The sequence below is a fragment of the Amblyraja radiata genome, chromosome 29 (genome assembly GCF_010909765.2).
Source record: "Amblyraja radiata isolate CabotCenter1 chromosome 29, sAmbRad1.1.pri, whole genome shotgun sequence".
NCBI classification, from domain to species: domain Eukaryota; kingdom Metazoa; phylum Chordata; class Chondrichthyes; order Rajiformes; family Rajidae; genus Amblyraja; species Amblyraja radiata.
The window spans coordinates 18,191,938-18,206,032 of record NC_045984.1 but is presented as its reverse complement, the minus strand read 5'-3'; the positions used below and the strand labels follow the sequence as shown (position 1 = coordinate 18,206,032).

General features: G+C 45.0%; 1 protein-coding gene across 8 annotated transcripts in view; it reads left to right on the top strand.

Moving 5' to 3' along the window:
* The window catches only part of eps15l1 (epidermal growth factor receptor pathway substrate 15 like 1), a 249,606-nt gene that overhangs the window by 24,728 nt on the left and 210,783 nt on the right, over positions 1–14,095 (top strand). For all 8 annotated transcript variants that reach the window (XM_033046723.1, XM_033046721.1, XM_033046722.1 and 5 more), the window contains one exon: positions 12,878–12,919. In XM_033046723.1, the coding sequence (XP_032902614.1) occupies positions 12,878–12,919 (42 nt within the window). The remainder of the gene's footprint in view (positions 1–12,877; positions 12,920–14,095) is intronic.

The following is a 14,095-nucleotide window of genomic DNA, read 5'->3' as shown; positions in this document are numbered from 1 at the left end:
TTTATAACATTGTTTACAGAGTACTATGTTTACATATTCTGTTGTGCTGCTGCAAGTAAGGATTTCATTGTTCTAACTGGGACGTGAGAGAATAACACACTCTTGACTCTTGACTTAAGTCACTAATGTGTGGGACAGAACTAGTGTACGGGTGATTGGTGGTCGGCATGGACTCGGTGGGCCGAAGGGCCTGTTTTCACACTGTCTCTTTAAATTAAACTAAAAACATTAAAACCAGAGGAAATCTAAAGAAGGGTCTCTACCTGAAACGTCACTCAATTTCTTTTATCCAGAGATGCTGGCTGCTCCATGGAGTTCCCCCGCACAATTAAAGCATGGAATAGAAACATAGAAAATAGGTGCAGGAGTAGGCCATTCGGCCCTTCGAGCCTGCACCACCATTCAATATGATCATGGCTGATCATCCAACTCAGTATCCTGTACCTCGGTGAATGGTCTTCACCCTACCATAGGTACCCAACCAGACGCAACTAAATTTAAGGTGGCTCTTTTTTCCCCAAGAACCCTTTTTGCTTGTCCAAGTCAAGAGTCAAGAGAGTTTTATTGTCATTTGTCCCAGATAGGGCAATGAAATTCTTGCTTGCTGCATCACAACAGAATATGTAAACATAATACAGAACAGCATATAAAAGTTCAGTGTGTCGATATACCATATATATCTATATACTTTTGAAACTTTGTGTGTGTGTGTGTGTGGGTGTAAGGCATTTTGCGTTTGCAACGTATCTCCTTGAAAACCAGACGCAAAAACAGATTTTAACATTTTCTGTAGGGATTTATCTTATGAGTTCAGAAATCCACTCCTTGGTCAATTATTTCCCCAGATTTTTAATAAAATTGATCACAAAACTCACTTTAAAAAATATATAATTACCGCTTAAGCGGCCTTTTCACGGGGCGAGTTGACGCAAGATGTCACCAGAGTGAAGAGGTCGTGGTCCAGCACAAGTCTCGCACGATATAACGGCAGTAGATAAAGAGTTCCCACGGTACTCGGCATTTCTGCTATTTGTGCGAGTGACTTGTCCCTTTCCCGAGCTTTCCCGTTAAATCTTGAATGAACATCGTGAACTACACGTGACACAAATGATGTAACTTTTTTTTTCACACACTATATATATCCTCCCTTGGTTGAATTGGCTCATTTGGAGACATATTTTACTGTGTATGTGGGAAACACAGATGGACTGAGCACAGTACCTCGGTCTTACTGTGTGTGGGAGAGGGGGAGAAAGAGACGTACACTCACAGAGGCAGAGTCTCTCAGCCTGTGTAAGAGAGAGAGAGAGAGAGAGAGAGAGAGAGGCACACACAAGGTGGATGTGAAATCTCACCTGCCTGTTTCAGTGACAGACACCCGCCGTCAGTAAATGAAGACACCCCCATCTGTCTCCCCCTCCTCTCCCTCGACTCCCCCACCTTTCTCTCCCAACTCCAGTCCCGTCCCGACCCCCTGGGAAACTGAATAGAGCAACAGTCAACTGCTGCCTGTGCGCTGATATGACAATAAAGGCTACTTTACTTTACTGAGTTAAAGAGTTCCCACGGTAGACTGTAAAACTGGGACCCTGGTTCTGGACTCCCCCAACACCGGAACCCTTCTTCAGACAGCCTAATCGGAATTGAGTCTGAAGATGTGTCTCGTCCCGAAACATCAGCTTTTTTTCTCCAGAGATGCTGCTTGACTCGCTGAGTTACTCCAGCTTTTTGTGTCTGTCTTCGGTTTAAACCAGCATGTACAGTTCACTCCTTACACGGGTCTCTGTACAACATTGATTGGTAGCGTTCCGGACCCCTGGACCCGAGGACTCCGACCTGTATCTCTCAAAGAAGTACATGTGAAAAATTTCTCACGGACCATAAAAATGCGTAACCTTTCAGTAAAGTCCCTTTTAAAGTCCCTTTTAAAGATTATAGTTATTTTCTTGAATCTCATTAACATAACTCATGAATAAGTTGATGTCCATATGCGGATGCAAATCTTTATTTTTATTTATTTTTTAAATTCAATCCCACATAAGATAATTTTTACTCACCTTCTGTTCCCTCTGTCCAGCTTCCGGGTTCACCGTTCGCAGGAGTTCCCACGGTACCCGCAAGAGTTATTACGGATATCGCACTGGCCACTACGTTCATATAATGTTGCAATACTCAACCACAAGTGTACAAGTCACTCTTGGAGAAATTCAAACTTTCTTGAATTTTCTCCCGAGTGACCAAGTTACACGATGACCTGCCGTTAGCGCTACGGTGGTCCACGAATGCCGCACTGTTATCGCACGAGGTTCCCACGATGTTAAACTCCGGTTAACTCTTGCGTCAAGTCGCCCCGTGAAAAGGCCGCTTAAAGCTGCTGACGTCACAATGCCCACATTCCCACCAATCAAGGCCCACCTGCCTCCAGGCCCCGCACCCCCCACCGCTGTGGACTAAAGCCCCGCGCTCAGCCCAAGTACGCTCGCGCTACGCCTCCCGCAGCTGGAATCCAACGCCCGGCCACCTGCCCACTCCAACCTCCCCCCCCCCCCGGTTCTCAAAATGCTCTGCAGATCGGGAGGTCACCGGAGGTTACAGCCGGTCACCGGAGGCCACCAGCTTGCTTCTGAATTCTGAATGGCTCAATTCCTCCGTTGATCGCAGGGACACGGGGAATCGTCACCCGAGAGCTGCCGAGGCTCGCTGCCCGTTCGCAGTAAGCCCCGTCCGAGCTGCCTGCTCACCGAGTTCAGGACCCCCCTCTCCCCCACTCCCTCCTCCCCCCCTTCCTCTCTCCCACCCTTCACCCCCACTCGCCCTCTCCCCCTTCCTCCCCCTCCCCCTCCTCTCCCCACACCTCCCTCATCTCCCGCCCCTTCCCCCTTCTCTCTCCACACACTCCCTCTCCCCCTCCCCCTCCCTACCCCTCCCCACTCTTCCCCCTCTATCTACTCTCTCCCCCCCTCTCACCCCCCCCTCTCACCCCCTCCCTCACCCCCTCTCACCCCCTCCTTCCCCCCTCTCACCCCCTCCCTCACCCTCTCTCACCCCCTCTCCCCCTCCCTTCCCACCCTCTCTCTCCTCCTCCTCCCCTCCACCCCCTCTCCGTCTCTTTCCCCTCTCTCTGTCTCTTCCCCTCTCTCTCTGTCTCTGCCCCTTCTCTCTCTGTCTTCACTCTCTACCACCCCCCCCCCTCCCTCTCTAGAAGCGCCTGTGAGTTGGGGGCTATGCGTCAGTAGATAGGGCCGTTATGGGGTAAAAGGAGCAAATTAATAATATTAATATAATATCAAGGGGTAGTTAGCAAGTGTGCGGAGGGGGGGGTAGTTAGTGTGTGTGACGCCGCATGCTGCCCCCCATCCCCGCAACCGCACGTTGGGGGAACAGACCAAACGGGTCTGCACTTGGTCTAGTACACAATAAATAAACAGATAAAATGCAATAGGCTGTTATTTTTCAGAGTTTGGAGTTTGGTGGTGGTGGTTTCACCAGTTTAAATTCCATTTGGAATATTTTTGGAGGGCCAGGAAACCAAGAAGCAAGAGTTACTCCAGGGAGTTACTCCAGCTCCAGGCAGTGATTCTGCGTTGGTTTTCAGCGGTCGCAGTCGCGGTGAGGCGGCAACCGGACAGCAATGGCGGCCAGATCTCCCACAATGCAAAGGGAGGGAGAAAGTGGCGGACGCCAACCAGCTGCCGTGGCAGTGCGCATGTGCAGGGCGGCCTGCAGTGCCGAGCAGAGACCCGAGAGCCGGACACGGATGGCGGGCGGAGATGGAGAGTGACAGAGAGAGATAGAGAGGGGGCCTGCTCAGAATTAAATGACAGGTGTCCCGGGTGCTTACCAAGCCAGGCAAAATGGCATGGCTTTTTGGTTGCCCGGCGGGACTGTAGATTGTCATTGGCAACCGCTAATTTCGAGCCCTGGAATGGCTCCAAATTTTGCTCAGAAAGTAAATAAAAATCTATACTATTACTAAAACTCTCATCTTGACCACTTCCGGTCTACGTTGTAATTAAATTTACACAAAAACGACCCCCCACAGCGCTACCATTTTTTGCCACCTTACTCACCATTCTCCTCTGCTGCAAGTCAAATAAGTTTTGTTCCGATCTGTGAAATATTAGAAAAGTTATTGGTCTGTTATTCGCTAGGACGGCGACGCCCCTTCCGGCACCCGCTATCAATCACTGGCCACGAGAATAAAGCTGAAGGAGCGTAGTGAACAAAGTGCGAGCAGGGTCTGTGTTCTGCGAGCGGGGGCTGTGCTCTGTGTTCTACGAGTGGGGACTGTGTTCTGCTCCGTGAGCGGGATCTGTGTTCTGCGAGTGGGGGCTGTGCTCTGTGTTCTGCAAGCAGGGGCTGTGCTCTGTGTTCTGCGAGTGGGGACTGTGCTCTGCTCCGTGAGCGGGATCTGTGTTCTGTTCTGCGAGTGGGGGCTGTGCTCTGTGTTCTGCGAGTGGGGGCTGTGCTCTGTGTTCTCCGAGCGGGGTCTGTGATCTGCGAGCGGGGTCTGTGTGAGCGGGGGCTGTGTTCTGCGAGCGGTGGCTGTGCTCTGTTCTGCGAGCGGGGGCTGTGCTCTGTCCTGTGAGCGGGGTCTGTGCTCTGTTCTGCGAGCGGGGGCTGTGTTCTGCGGGCTGGGGCCCACACCCCCCCCTCCCACATACCCCCCCCCCCCCCCCCTCCCCCACACCTTAATTATTTTCTTTAGAAGAAAGGGCAAGAGGGGAAATTTACTTTAGGTATAGTAAATGTCAAGATGCTTGGAAAAGGTGAATTGTAAGGATCAAGAGTTCCAGAGTTCAAGAGACATTTATTGTCACATGCACCAATTGGTACGGTGAGATTTGAAATACCATACAGCCATACGAATAAAAAGAACACAATACACAATAGAATTTAACATGAACATCTCCACACAGCAGAATCAACATTTCCCACAGTGAGGGAAGGCAATAAAGTTCAGTCCTCTCCTCGTGTTCACCCGTGGTCGGGGCCTATGGGCCCTCTGCATTTGCCGCAACGGTGGCCCGATGTTTCAGGCCCTCTTGCCGGGATGATCGGAGCTCCGGCGTCGGAACGGAGAGCAGCTTGGAGTTTCCAAATCGGCCACTTCCTACCGGAGACCACAGGCCGAGCTGGGCGGAGATTCAACACTGACGACCCAGCAAGGATCCCAGGCTCCATGTTAAAAATCAGTGCTGGAAGCTCCGCAGACCACAGCTCCACGGTGTTAAAGTCGGCAGGCCCAACACTCTGGAGCTCCACTCGGCGATCCTCGGTAAGGCATGGCCTGCTCCGCGATGGAATTAAGTGCTGTGCCGCCGCTGAAGCTCTGGCAGGTCTCTGGCAGGAAAGGCCGCGCCAATCCAGATAGTAGGCGGAGAGGGGGGGGGGGACGAAGATGCGGCTCAGAGAAAAGACGCATCCTCGACCAGGTAGTGACTGAGAAACAGTTTCCCCCTTCCCCCCACATAAAAAAGACTAAAAGACCTCCAGAAACAAACTTTTAGACAGACTAAAAATAACAAAAAGGATGAAAGGCCAAACAGCTGCTGGCGAGGCTGCCGCACACGGCGCCACCGATTTCTCGGCCCCTCGGCAAGAGAGGTTAGTGTACTAGGGTCCATAGAACTGAAGTTATTGAACAAGGATTAGAAAAAAGTTGTGGAAATAAAAATTATCCAAAGAAAGGAGATCTAAAATTCCTTGCTTGGTGTTGGAGCAGATAAAATCAATATATTTTAAAAGTACCTGGATGGTAGGAAAGTGAGAATGCTAACGTAACTTTTGCCTAGTAATGTCACAGTGAGTTTTGCCATAATTTTTATATGAATCTCAGCATTCAGTGTCTGATTTTATTTTGCGCTGCATTTAACCAAAGCTTGTTTAAATTGTCAGAAGGCTGTTGAATATGATTATTCTTTTGGATACATTATTTAACGAGAAGACTTATGTTGGAGAATGGAAACAGGGATGTACTGTATTTATGTACTATCTGCTGATCTTTGCTAGCTTGTGTAAGGACACACTGTGGGGAGGGCAAGGATATATGCAGATGACAAAATTCCAGAAATGCAAGAAACAGTTCTTTAGCTGAATATAGATTGAAACTGGGGTTGCCAACAATGGCATTTGAGCTAGACACAAAATGCTGGAGTAACTCAGCGGGACAGGCAGCATTTTTGGAGAGAAGGAATAGGTGACATTTCCAGTCAAGACCCGTCTTCAGACAAATCCTTGAAAAGATCCGTGCTGTGGCATTTGAGCTGATCATTAAAACATTGACAGCATGAGTGAGTGGTATCTTTGTAGCAGATAACTCACTGAAATTTGCAACAAGACACAGAGTAACTTAATGTGTTGAATCGAATAGTTCACTTTGTTGACAGCAGAGACTGGAAATTTCATTTAGCCTGATAGTTTATAAAGATAACTTTTCTTTGTGGATGAATCTGCAATTTGTGCACATGCAGAGTCAAGTGTGGATCTAATTCCCACGGTACGAGTTCATTCCAAGAGCTCTCCCGAGTTTAAAAAAAATCAAACTCGTAGTAAGCACGGAGAATGAACGTAGTGGGTTCGTCGGAGCTTGGGGACACTCTTAGCGCTAACGGCAGGTACTCGGGAAGACTCGCTAATGGCAGATAAGCACGGGAAGACTCGTGAAGATTTTTCAACATGATGAAAATTGTCCACGAGAGCCCCGAGTACCGACGAATGGCCATTACCGTAAATCTCCGAGTTCGAATGAGGGCAAACTCTTGGAATTAACTTGTACCGTGGGACAGGGGTTTTACTCTGATACAGGATCGCCAACCCATTGATTTTTAGTAAAAATTGTGACTTTGCACAGAGCAAAGAAAAGTGGAAGGCAGGTTACTTTTAATTATTGACTCTTTTTTTTTGAAGTTTTTGTCTGAATTTCGAGCTGATATTTTGCTTTAAAAATCAAATTTTAAAATTGATTGCTTAATACATTTTTTATAGTTTTTAAATTAAATACTCTTCATGATGAGATATATTTGAGTGTGTGGTGACTATAAATGACTATTGTGTGTAGTGGACTTGTGACAACAAGATCTGATCCAATTTTTTAGATAGTACAATTTAACTGAATGTTGAATAAGTTGAATGATAGCTACATAACTTACTAATTTTTAAATAGCGTCTTAGTTTCTCTATGAAAATGTTAAGCTGCATTTTTGATGGAGTCATTGGGTTTACAGTAGTAAAATTAGTATTTACGTAAAGAATTAAGTGTTGCCATTGATAAGCCAAATTATTAGATTTCATACGTCATTTGTTAAATCCTGAAGCTCAAAATTGCAGTATGGGAAGGGAATTTTTGGTTTATTTCTGCTTCCGAGTGCTGTATGCTGGACTTTTATTGAGCTGTGACTATGTATTTTGGATGTCCTCCTGCTTATATGTAATGTAACCTCTACTCTAAACATATGAATGGGCCAAAATGAAGGGTCTTAATTGTATGCTGGCGGATGCTGTGTTATAACGGGGCGGGGGTTGTTTTCCTGGGAAATAGTCTGCATTGTGATTTTTCTGCAAGATGAAGCCTCGTTATCTGCAAACGTGTCATGAAACAATGGTTAAAACAATAAATTCTGGGTTTATTTATTTCCTTTTTTTCACATTGATTTTGTAGGAGTTAATTTTATTTCGTATCTCAAATTTTTTGGGTAGTGATTTGTGAACAGGACAAATTTCTGTACACCAAATGGCTGCCATGCAAAGGGGCCTGTATATTTTAAATATTGTTACTTTGTACATTAAAATAAACTTCTAATTCCCTGTCTGTTCATGTTGTAATTGTAAGGTTAATAAGATACCAAATGATAATAGGCCTAAAGTGTTGAAATAATGCTTCCAGCCATAATGAACTGAGCATCAAATTTCTCATCATAAATTATTTTTTATGATCAATAATTTATCAAAAATGAAATTATTAGCATTGTATTTAACCTAATTTTGAAGTTGAAATGTGTTCAGTGTTTTGTAGTTATTTTTACGACAAAAGAAGTGACAACCTTTAATCTTGACTCACCCCACCTTCTGCATTTTTTTAAAGTAGTGTGGGAATTGTATATGCTGCATGAAATTCCAGTTTTAATTAAACGTTGACAGTAGTTCAGGAAGTAAAAAATTAATGAGCAAATAAAGTACTGCCTTCATGGAACTTTTTGTAAAATTCTGAATGATCTCAAACCTTACAATATATTTTATTTCATTTAAAATTTTATTTCAAAGAAGCTGGACTCCACTTCAAAGAAAGAGTTCTATTTATCTAGATTTTGGAATGATGTCTTGCCCTAGTTCCGTGATTCTTATCTCTGTTGTAGAAATAGGAAGAGAAATAGGAAGTTGAAATAACCACATAAGCTGAAGATTCTGCAAAGGATTAAAGTTTTAAGGCACTGTTTTAATATTTTAAAGCAGAGTTGTTGAAAGTATACTAAATAAACCATTGAACTGAACCCTGTAATTCAACATTCAATGCCATTGTTCAAGGATAGTTTGCTTCATAAGTAGAAAAATCCGAAGTTAAAATATATCAAGAATGTTAGCACAACCGTGAGGCATGGACAAAACAGTTTTATGTAAGCATGCAGGTACAGCAGGCAGTGAAGAAAACGAATGGCATGTTGGCCTTTATAACAAGAGGAGTTGAGTATAGGAGCAAAGAGGTCATTCTGCAGTTGTATCGGGCCCTAGTGAGACCACACTTGGAGTATTGTGTACAGTTTTGGTCCCCTAATTTGAGGAAGGACATTCTTTCTATTGAGGGAGTGCAGCGTAGGTTTACAAGGTTAATTCCCGGGATGGCGGGACTGTCATATGCTGAGAGAATGGAGGGGCTGGGCTTGTATACTCTGGAGTTTAGGATGAGAGGGGATCTTATTGAAACATATAAGATTATTAAGGGTTTGGACACGCTAGAGGCAGGAAACATGTTCCCGATGTTGGGGGAGTCCAGAACCAGGGGCCACAGTTTAAGAATAAGGGGTAAGCCATTTAGAACAGAGACGAGGAAACACTTTTTCTCACAGAGAGTTATGAGTCTGTGGAATTCTCTGCCTCTGAGGGTAGTGGAGGCCAGTTCTCTGGATACTTTCAAGAGAGAGCTAGATAGGGCTCTTAAAGATAGTGGAGTCATGGGATATGGGGCAGGAACGGGGCACTGATTGGGGATGATTATCCATGATCACATTGATGCTGGCTCGAAGGGCCGAATGGCCTACTCCTGCCCCTATTGTCTATTGTATTTCTTCCTAGGTGCTTCAGTTTAGGAGTAGCTGATAATAAGCAAGCTTTAACATCTTGCTTTCTTGTTTTGAAAAATGAGCAGCACATAGCTGATTATTTTAATATTTTGTGTCTTCTATAACTTTATCACATGCAAAATAAAGTAAGTTCAAATGAATGATTATATAGTGTGGCACTTCTCTGTTTAGAATAATTTAGGGGAGTTTGCCAATTGCCAGAAAAGTGGTAAATATTGTCTCCTATTTGCAATATTACTAACGTCAGTTTGGATCCTCAGAGAAGCAAGTCTATTGTGCATTTCTTTAAGCTATTGATATGAATAATTTAGGGAATTTGTTGGGTATTTACAGCATTCTTATATGATTTTCTGCAATTGCAGTGTACTTTAATCAGTTCAGCATTTTTTCTCTCATCTCTGTCCTCATTCACCATCTATTTGCATTTCCTCCGGCTAGATCGTTTGCAAGTAGCAAGACTTAAATATTAAAAAAATCTTGTCCCAAGTGTTACTGAATGTATACGAAAGAAGACACAAAATGCTGGAGTAACTCACCGGGACAAACAGCATCTCTGGAGAGAAGGAATAGGTGATGTTTTGGGTCGAGACCCTTCTTCAGACTGAATGTATATGCTTGTCAAAGATATTGACAAACATTCAGCAACACCTTTATTCTGACAGCTTTGACAGCTTGTGAATTTAGTGTGGTGGGGTAGCGATGACTCGCCATCTTTCAAAGTGGTTCTGATGCTGCACCCCTCCGTCCCCCTCCGTACTTGTTAAATGCTGGGAGCTGGACCTTTGGCAGAGTACTGCGTCCCTAGGGGGCCATGCTAGAACAAGCAATGTGATAGAGAGGCAAGCAACCAGCAACTAAGTGCAATGGATTCTCTATCCTGATAACTCCAGTCTCTTGACACATGATCAGTATTCTCATTACAACACCATGGGGGTTTGCTAAGGACATTCTGTAAATTTTTATTATTCAGTAATGGTTATATTACAGAAATGGTGCATGCACTGATTAACTTGTTGAGTGTGCAGGAAGGAACTGAAGATTCAATTCAATTCAACTTTAATGTCATTGCACAAATACAAGTGTGGGTACAACGAAATGCAGTTTAGCGTCAGTCCGTAGTAGTAGTGCAATATAGAAATAAAAATACAGAATAATCAAACAATGTGGACGGAGGGACTGGAGAAATCTATCGGCGGGACTCCGAGTTCAGCAATGTGATGGTATTATTGTAGAAGCTGTTCCTCATCCTACTAGTATGAGACCTGAGGCTCCTGTACCGCCTCCCTGATGGGAGGAGGGCAAACAGTCCATGGTTGGGGTGGGAGGGGTCTTTAATGATCTTCCCGGCCCGTCTCAGACACCGTTTTCGGTGTAGGGCATCCATGGCAGGGAGCGGGGCACCGATGATGTACTGCGCGGTTTTCACCACCCGTTGTAGTGCCTTCCTGTCCGCTACAGTGCAACTGCTGTACCATACCGTGAAGCAGGTGGTCAGGATGCTTTCGATGGTACAGCGGTAAAAGTTGGTCAGGATCTGGGGGGACAGGTGAGCTTTCTTGAGCCTCCTCAGGAAGTAAAGGCGCTGCTGCGCCTTTTTGATCAGCTTGGAGGTGTTGAGGGACCAGGACAGATCCTCCGAGATGTGTACCCCGAGGAATTTGTAGTTGGAGACGCGTTCCACCTCAGTCCCGTTTATGTGGATGGGGGTATGTCTGCCCCCTCTGATCTTCCTGAAGTCGACAATAATTTCCTTCGTCTTCTTGGAGTTGAGGACGAGGTTATTGTTGGCACACCAGGCTGTCAGGTGCTGGACCTCATCCCTGTAGGCTGACTCGTCGTTGTCACTAATCAGTCCTACCACCGTGGTGTCGTCGGCAAATTTAATGATGGCGTTGGATCCATTCTTAGGGATCCAGTCATGGGTGAAGAGGGAGTAGAGGAGAGGGCTGAGCACACAGCCCTGTTCAGTGTTATAGTGGAGGAGGTGAGGTTGTTGACCCTAACAGACTGTGGTCTGTTGGTGAGGAAGTCCAGTGTCCAATTGCAGAGGGAGGTGGAGATGCCAAGTCCGCTGAGTTTGGTGATCAAGCTGGTGGGAATGACAGTGTTAAAGGCAGAGCTGAAATCAATGAACAGCAACCTGATGTAGGAGTTGTTGTTGTCCAGGTGGGTCAGGGCAGAGTGTAGGGCCGCCGATATGGCGTCCTCTGTAGACCTGTTGGGGGTCCAGTATGGGGGGGGAGGCTGGCTTTGAGGTGAGCCAAGATCAGCCGCTCAAAGCACTTTGCGATGACAGGGGTGAGTGTCACTGGGCAGAAATCGTTGAGACTCCCTGTAGCTGATTGTTTGGGCACTGGCACGATGGTTGATGCCTTGAGGCAAGTAGGGACAACACCCTGGGCCAGTGACAGATTGAAAATGTCAGTGAAGACTAGGGATAGTTGTCCAGCACATGCCCTGAGTACCCGCCCGGGGATGCCATCGGGGCCGGCAGCTTTGTGCTCATTCACCTTGCTCAGTGCGCCTTGTACAGCAGAGGTGGAGAGACTGAGGGGTTGTTCATTCGGGGGTGGAGCAACTTTGATGGCTGGAGTTTTGTTGTCCCGGTCAAAGCGAGCATAGAAATGGTTTAGCTTGTCAGGAAGGGTGGCGTTGTCTGGGGGGGGGGGGGTGTTAACTTTCTGGTAATCGGCAATGGATTTGATTCCTTGCCACATGCGCCTGGGGTCAGAGTTGTTTTGGAAATGCTCCTCAATCCGCCGTTTGTGATTGAGTTTAGCATTCCTAATTCCCATTTTCAGATGGGCCCTGGATGAGCTGTATCCCTCAGCGTTGCCAGATCTGAAAGCGGCATCGCGAGCCTTCAGTAGGAGTCTGACCTCCCTGCTCATCCACGGCTTCTGGTTAAGGAAGGTCTTTATCTCTTTGTGGGTAGTGACGTTATCAGTGCAGAATTTTATATAGTCCAAAACTGTTGAGGTGTATGAGTTGATGTCCACTTGGGAGTTGAAGGTGGACTGGGTAGCAAACAGACTCCAGTCTGTCTGCTGAAACTGCTCCTGTAAAACAGAGACAGCCCCCTCAGGCCAAACCTTCACTGTCCTCACGGTAGGTTTCACACGTCTGATGCTGGTTTACACCGAAGATAGACACAAAATGCTGGGGTAAATCAGCGGGACAGGCAGAATCTCTGGATAGAAGAAATGGGTGATGTTTCGGGTCGAGACCCTTCTTCAGACTAAGACTCAGACTGAAGAAGGGTCCCGACCTGAAACATCACCCATTCCTTCTATCCAGAGATGCTGCCTGTCCCGCTGAGTTATTCCAGCATTTTGTGTCTTTTCTTAACTAGTTGAGTATTAGAAACTCCTAGACTTACCCGGTTTCCCACATCTGATATTCTTGTGCACTGGAATCCAATTTGTGCAATTCATTGATTGAGCAGCTGTAATTTGTTTATTTATTATTATTATTGTTGTTGTTATTATTGTTGTTATTATTATTTTTTGTAAAGCTCTGATAATTAAATAAGAGATGTTTATCAAAAGACAGATTTTAATTGCTATTCATCTTTCTCATAGCTTTCAAGTGGAAACCCTCTGTATGAAGCGTACTACCGGCAGGTGAGTACCTTAATTTTTATCACCAGACTCTTCTGAAAGCTACATGAGGCTATAGCAAAAATACAATGTGAAGTACTGTGTCCCTAAATATGTGGAAGCATATAAAATAATGAAGGAGGCCATTTGCTATAGGTATCCAGTTAATCTCACATTCTCTTTTATTTCCCCCACCTCAGATATACATCCAGTTGCTTCTTGAATATTACTATTGATAATACAGGGCTCTCACTTAACTTTTACCTCCTGTTGCCAGCCGGGCAACCTAGGCAGCTTTTTAGGTTGCCAAATGACAGTTTAGGTGGTCATTTAAGACGGTTTGCATGACGCGTGCGATAATATGCTCGGACGGAGTGCGTAGTTACCAGTCGGAATTATGCTCAATGAAGCATTCACATATTATTTCTGCTTCAAATAAAGTCACAAACTAAACATATTCACCAATCAAGACATGATATATACCACAATGACATGCAGCAAAATTATAATACAGTATCTCAACTCTTTTTACATTGCAATTAATGCAATTTCTATTAGTTCTTTCCACTTCCAAACAAAAATGTGGTTGGATTATTCAGCGTATGATCAACCTGTGTCAATAAATCCTGGACCATGGTAACATATATGCTTAACCATGCACACTACAGATTGATGCAAGCATGTTTTCTGTGAAGGACCGAAAATTACCATGACATGGCCATAGCATGGGTCATTATTGCTAGTGGCACAGAAACACTCTCGCTTCCCACATAATTTATCCATAACAAAACATACAGGTTTGCATGGAAATTTCTAAAGGCATTTTATGATAATAGCTGTTAAAACCGACTACCCATCTGACAGGTTAAACATTACACTAACTGACAAGAGATGGCCAAAGGACATAACTGCAGCAAATGTTCTTTTGGTAATATGTTTAAAGGTGTAAAAACGCCACATTACCGGACATTCAGATTAGATGTACGTGTTGTGAACAGCAATGAAGATACCCAGCTTGTACGCACCAGATTTAAAAATAGATTATTCCATCATCCCCACTTCAGAATTAACGTTCAAATTTCAACTGAAATATCTCCTGACCAAATTTGTGATGTATATGACCGACTGTAGAAGTAAAACCTGGATAAATCTAATGTATCGTTGTGAATGTTGCTCATGAAATAACTACAGTACTGATAC